The sequence below is a fragment of the Orycteropus afer genome, unplaced genomic scaffold, assembly GCF_000298275.1.
Source record: "Orycteropus afer afer isolate SDZICR_OR568_19922 unplaced genomic scaffold, OryAfe1.0 scaffold00251, whole genome shotgun sequence".
In the NCBI taxonomy this organism is placed as follows: Eukaryota; Metazoa; Chordata; class Mammalia; order Tubulidentata; family Orycteropodidae; genus Orycteropus; species Orycteropus afer.
Window position 1 is genome coordinate 1,989,128 of NW_006921838.1, and position 7,159 is coordinate 1,996,286.

Consider the following 7,159-nt stretch of genomic DNA (forward strand, 5'->3'; position numbering starts at 1 on the left):
CTTTTTTTTTTTTTGGTATATAATTTCATATGTAATTTTGATATATTCCTAAAATATTAACAAAGATTAAAATATCAGTTCTGCTTGCAGCACTTTAAGAGACAGAATGACAGGAAACCACTGTGTGTTGTGAGAATACTTCATAGAACACCTAAATTTGGATCTTAATTGACAGTGTGCTATCACTAATTCGAGGATATCTCTTTTTTCTCTCAAAGAGTCAGATGTATCTTATGCTGTATCGTGATAGAGCACAGGAAGACAGTGGAGTAACAGCTGGCTCCTACATTATACAGAGACTTGAGGAATTCACATCTCTTCTTACAGAAGAAGAGACAGTATAGAAGGTGCTTGATTGTTAGAAGGCAGCATTTTAGACACATTTTCATCAGAAGCAGCTTTTGTACAGAAATCTCGTTCTAATCAAACATAACAACACATATGAGGAGATGCTTTTGCAAGAGAATTGATTCTGTGTTGTGATATTTTATAAGCACATTAGTAGGTTCCTGGAAAAGTTTGAATCCTGGGCTACATGTTTTATTTGTGGTATTTAATGATATCATTATCATTCTTATTAAAACCGGTCAGCTGAACAAGCAAATAGTTGAATACATTGTTTAAAATTATACTGCTCAGAGTCCCACATACCAATAAGCACTCAGCTGACTCTTCTACTTATTTTAATATCTTGAATAATTTCCCAAAAGGATAAAGATTATGCTTTTTATTTCCCACCTTGATCTATAGTTGCCTTGGAAATATTGGATCCCTTGAGGCCATCCACTTAATATTTTCCCCATGTTTTAGTAAATCATTCTAAAAATGCTTCTATCCTTCTCTTTCTCCTATGTAGTAATCCTTTCATTATCATGTGTTCCCCACCATATCTTCATAATGTCATATCATGTAGGTCTCAAATATTATCCTAATTTTTAACTCTTTGATACTAAAGCCTAAGAGCAATCAGGGACTAGTAACATTTTCTTTTGTGTAAAACATTAATCAATGTTCTATGTTCAAATATTCATTTCAATTGTTGGGAAGGATGATATTTGACTCCAGAAATGAAGGGAAGTTTTTAAAGCTCTAGCAGGGCCCATGAGTGTGAGCTATACCAAATCCTTCGTGAAATCAAATGCATTTGGATGCATTCATTAGAGTTTAGATGTTTAGTTTAGGTGTGGAAGAGTAAGACTTAAATAGAAAAAGATGGAAAATCTTTCAAAAGCATCACGGGTGTTTTCCCAGAAGGAAATCACATACCCTTAATAGGAAAAATAAATCTACCAAATTTTCATTGGCTTACTTAATTCTGTCAATTATGAATAGCATATTTTTGGTGCACATGATATTTCAGAATACTGCCACCTGGTTGCCTTTTGACAAAATTTTTAAAAAAACACTGAACACAGAATTGTGTTTTGCCACACGAATGTGCCAGGTATTTGAACAGTCACATGAGCTTTCTGGACCAAATAAGTCTACTCTTAACACATATAACACCCTAAAACATCAGAGCAACTGCTGTATTGATGGGCCAGCATAATATGACATTACGCAGGGCAAACACATCCACACTGCTAACCAAAAAACATCTAGAATTGATTTTAGTGGCATAGTGCCTAAGGCATTTGACTACTAACCAGAAGGTTGTTGGTTCAAACCCACCAGCCACTCCTCGGAAGGAAGATGAGGCAATCTATTTCTATAGTGATACCACCTCAGAAAGACAAGGAGGGGTTGCTATGAGTCAGATCCGACTCCATGGCAGTGAGTTGGTTTTTGTTCTAAATAATACATTTATAGCATTCCACCTTTCAACCCCCAAACCTGCAATGAGTACTTAGGGTCCAAAGACTAAATTTTCTGTGGATGTCAAATGTGGTTTATCCAATCCTCCATCAATATTTTTTTCTTGAATCTTTCCTTAGGCCAACCATAACTTCCTGTTATTGTTAAGTGCCACCGAGTTGATTCTTGACTCACAGTCACCCCATGTGACAGAGCAGAGCTGTCCTCACAGGGTTTCCTGGGCTGCCATCTTTATGGGAGCCGATTGCCAGGTCTTCCTCCCACACAGCAACTCAGTAGGTTCAAACCTCCAACCTTCTGATTAGGAGTCCAACACTTAACTCTTTTGCCATCAAAGTAATCTAAGTTTATATTTAGTGTGCACGCCTCTGATTTTACTTTGGAGTTAAGAGGTCTGTGCTGAGATTAACCCCAAGAGAATTACCAGCTCAGAATTAAAGAAGGTTCAAAAGCAGTAAAGACCATCGGAGCTCAGTGAGCACAAGCCAAAGAGAGAAGGCAGGAGTCTTCCCTCTGTATGTAGACGAGTCAGTCTTTATACTAACCCTTGCTTGCCTCTGCAGGGTATTTCTTCCTGCCTTTGTGTGTGTGTGTGTGTGTGTATGTGTGTGTGTGTGATCTGCAGCTTGGGAGTATATTAAGAAGACCTAACACTGTACTGTGAGAGGTGGTAGCCAACATGTGTTTTCCCTTTTCTTGAGCCTTCCTTAGAGACAAAGCAAATGTGGATGCTGTTCCCAACAGAGAAAGGTAGAACAGGAAGGAGGAAAACCAGTAGAGAATTGGGGATCGACAAACAAAAGTGAGGCTCTTGCATGCTCTCATTCATTTCTTACCCTGTTTTTTCCATTTTATTTCTCTGATGTGCTTCACTAGTAATGATTGTTTTTTCACATCTGGAGTCCGCAAAACCCCACTGTGAGGTTCACTGCTCACAGTTAAGTGTGTGTATCCAAGCTGGTCATCTATTAAGAGTTAAAGTTTTCTCTAACTTTGTCAATCCTTATTTCACTAATGATGTGACAGATTTCAAGAGCCAGGGATTAGAGGTATATATTTTCACTTTGCTTCATAGGATAAAAATACAAGATTTTAATATAGTGAAACCTATGAGAGCCAGAACTACACAGTACTTCCTTGTTTTTCTGGGTCTTGCAAGTTTTTCACCTTTGACAAGGTGTATTCTTACCACTTTTTTATCACTATTAGTGGAAAATATTTGAGTTTTCCTTCTCTGACAGGTTTCTGCCTTATACTGGTCCCAGTTTTGGTAGGTTTTACTGTGTATAAACATGATATATTAAAATATCAGGAGAGTACAGGAGTTGTAGCAACCAGCAAGTCCTTTTTTCTTTTTCATGCCTAAAAGCCAGTGCATTTTCTTTTACTTAAATTGTCCTGCAGTCCCTTAAAAAAATGCTCTGATGAATTACTGCTGAATTACCATTGCTCTCTCCAAGTCTGCATCCATCATTCAGAGCATTTCCTTAAGCCCCTAACAAAAACCTATGCTGTCCAGTCATTTCCAATTCGTATCATCCTTATAGCACATAGTAGAACTGCCCCATTGAGTTTCCATGTCTGTAATGTTTACAAAAGCTGACTGCCTCATCTTTCTCCTGCAGAGCCACTGGTGGGTCCGAACAACCATCCTTAAGGTTAGCAGTTGCTCTACAATTATATGTTGGAAAGAAGAGACTCAGCTCTTAAACAAGGATGGGAGACACCATAAGGCTCATGCTCCTGCAATAACAGTAACTTGATACTTTAAAACTCTGGGGTTCCAGTTTAGAGCCTTGCATCTAGCAGTAAAATTAGAGCTGGCTCCCAGGAATAAACTGAGATTATATCTTTAATCATATTTCATGCAGATTGCAAGTGGTTTAAGGGCTGGAACCAGGCCTTGTCATGTTTATCCACAATACTAGAATCAGTGTGTACCATATAATTCGTCTTTAATAATTATTGTTAAATTGAACTGAATTTGCTGATGACCAGCAGCAAAAATTATTTTCCAACTAAAGATGATTTATAATACCTTCATAGTCTGTGGTGGTACTTCATCTAGCCAATGGAATTTTATTTAGGAGACAGTGAATAAATTATACTGAAACTTTCTTTCAAGTAGTACTGAATTTACTTTACAGAAGCATTGCCTTTTAATCTTAGCATTCTACAATGACTACCCCTAATGAGAAGGGGGGAAAAAAAATACCACAGCATCCTTGGATGTAGATTGAAAACTCAACTAACAAACAGGAACTTACAAAGGTCAATGCCTGGAATGAAGCATACTGTAGTATTTTCTTTCTTGGAAAGGAGCAATCGAATTACCTTTAAGTTTCTTACATTTGAGTTATACTACAAATGAGTTTTGTCCAGGTACAGAAAAACCAACAATATTTTATTTATAATCTTATTTTAGCTTTTGAACTACAAATTCTGGTTCTAGAGTTGTTTAAAAGATCATGGGTTTTATAGATGCTCATATGTAAATTAACCTGTTATTTCCTTTTTTTTTTTTTCTTTTCTTTTCTTTTCCATAGAATGGTCCTCCTCATAAATACAGAACAGATTATTACATGAAAAATATAAGATCTTGCATTTTTCTTCCTCATTCTCTCTTAAAAATCTATTTCTAATATTGCATTCCCCATTGGACTACTTCATAAGGGCATGAGGAAAAAAGAGAAAATGAAAAGAGACAAAATAGACCAGATCTCACCACTAGAATTCACCATAAAAATCTCAAAGTGTAACAGAATTCTTACAAAATTTCCTAGACCAGTTCTTTAGGGAATTGAGATCTCCTATGAAAAATATGGCAATCAGGGAAAGGAGGGGCGAGATGTGGGAAAATTGTAAATAAGTGCAGCAAAAACAGGTTCTGAGGAATACACATAATTTTGTCTGCTTTAGATCACAATAGAATTTTTAATAAATAAATTTCTTTTCTTTTTTGTTTTTTTTGTAAAGACACTTTTTTGAAACAGATTTAGCCCAGTCATTTGTGTCATTTTTAATAAACTGTCTTTTTGTTTGTTTGTTTTCTGTAACTCTGTAAATGTTTTAGATTTGAGTCTCTTGTACATTGTCTTTAGAGTTCATTCGAATCAATAACGGTTCATGCACTGAACTGTGTATTGAATTTATTGTGTTAACTGTTGTTGTGTGGTTGAAGGGAGATTTGTAAGAGTTATAATGATTTAGGTGCTCATGCTCAATAGCAGGCATGGGCAGGTGGCTTTCCATGGGTGTGTCCCCTGTAATCTCATCATCCACATTAATGATCTCAACAGTCCGTGTTGGTGCGTGATGGTTTTGCCGATGATGCTGCTTCCTCATCTTGTAGAAAATGACCAGCATCACTGCAGCCATAAGGGTGATGGCCACAAAACAGCCAATGATGATTTTGGTTGTCTTCATGACCTCATCAATTCCTGGGATCCCACTGTTTATATCAGTCACTGGGATGGTGAATGTTTTTTCTGTCGATCTTGTGCTCTGTGGCGTGAGAGAGGTGGTCACATTGGTGGTCTCCCAGTCGATCACTGGAGTGGGGCCCACATTGTTTTCTGTGGTCCGAGCCTCATCCTGAGAAGGTTCCATAGTCTCTACTGTAACAGTTGAAAAGTAAGAGAAGGGAGTAGTGGTTGCTGCAGTAACATTCAGGGTGGCTGAAGCAGTGGTATTCCCAACTGAATTACTCACCATACATGTGTACATGCCTGTATCTTGCACGGTTACGTTTGTGAAATTTAACGTGCCATCACTGAGCACAGCTATCCGCACTTTGTAAGCCCCATGTGTCATGACTGTTCCATTTGGAGTAATCCAAGATACAGAGGTCAAAGACGTAGATGCCCGGCACTTCAGTTCAGCTGCCATGCCTTCAGTGACATTGAGGTCAGCTGGGGGCTCCACAATCACAGGAGCATAGCATGTGAAATAATTCTGGTCGAGCTCCCCAATGTACCTCCCTTTCAGATTGGGAGGTGTGTTACACCGGGCACAGCAAGCTGTGTTGGAGGGGGCCATATCTTTTATCCACCAACTGAGCCACAGTATGTCACAGTTACAGTTCCAAGGATTGTGATGTAAGTGTATCCGCTCTAGATGATGCAGAGGAGTGAAGAGGTCATGAGGCAGCAATGTTAGATTGTTGTGTGCCAGGTTGATCTCCACCAGTGACTGAAGGTTATCAAAGGCATTCCGCTCAATCACTTGAATCTGGGATTGTATCATCCAAAGTTTTTGAAGGTGCATCAGCCCCTGGAAAGAACCAGGCCTGATGGCAGACAAATGATTCCCAGAAAGATCCAACTCATCCAGTTTTATAAGTGGCGTAAGGTTAGGGATTTCTCGGAGGTTGCACATGGCAAGGTTCAAATACCTCAAATTGGATAGACCTTCAAAGGCACCTTCTGAGATGTATGAAAGCCTTTTCAATTCCCCCAAGTCTAGCCGGCGCAAAGAAGGGATTCTGTTAAAAGCATAAGAAGGGATGCTTTCAATGGGGTTGTTTCGCAACCAGAGCTCCTTCAGTTTAGACAAATATACAAAAGCTCCATTCGGGATGGTAGTAAGACGATTGTCAAAGAGTTCCAGAGTATTGAGGTTTGCCAGACCATTGAAGGCCCCAATTTCAATTGTTCTTATATGATTCCTACTCAACTGTAGGATTTCAAGGTGCCTCAAGTGCTTGAAGCTGTTCACTTTGATGATCTGGATTTGGTTCTCATGGAGGTTCAGCAGCCGTGTGTTGGTTGAGATTCCATCTGGAACCTCACGCAGATTTTTCCGAACACAAATCACCTTGCTGAACTGGTTGCTGCAGGAGCAGACGGAAGGGCAAGTTTGAGCCCGCACCAGACCAGCCACCACAAGAAGTTGAAGAGCCAGCAGCACCACAAGCAGGGGGTCAAATAAGGCCCTGTTAAACCTAGGACCTATCATTATCTGCTGTGGATGTAAGGTCATCTTGTTCAACATTCATAATTTATCTGGTGGTGGTCCTTCTGGAGTTCAGACAGTCTGCAAAAAAGTAAGAGCAAAAAAGGAGTATTAGAGCTCATGCAAATGTCTCTCAAAAAATGTCAGTGAGTCAGTGTGGCAGCTAAACCCACCCATTGCTCATATTAAGAAAACAACAGATACAATAATGTTGGGCAATCTACTTTTGTAGTGATACTACCTTGGAAACCCAAGGAGAGGTTGCTGTGAGTCAGATACGACTCAATGGCCGTGGGTTTGGTTTGGTTTTTTTGGTATTGAGTGATATTGTCTATATTTATAGAGACATGTTTCTGTACTCCAAACTAGCAGTCATCCACAAACCACATTC

General features: G+C 39.0%; 1 protein-coding gene across 1 annotated transcript; it reads right to left on the reverse strand.

Moving 5' to 3' along the window:
- Nucleotides 1–4,884: 4,884 nt before the first annotated feature.
- Nucleotides 4,885–6,807, reverse strand: LRRC4C (leucine rich repeat containing 4C). Its single transcript, XM_007949712.2, has one exon. It carries the CDS (start codon nt 6,805–6,807, stop codon nt 4,885–4,887), a length of 1,923 nt encoding a protein of 640 aa, XP_007947903.1.
- Between the last annotated feature and the right edge of the window lie 352 nt (nt 6,808–7,159).

What these genes read in the sequence shown, in the direction of transcription:
- LRRC4C (XM_007949712.2), bottom strand. Translation starts at nt 6,807, where the DNA reads ATGTTGAACAAGATGACCTTACATCCACAGCAGATAATGATAGGTCCT.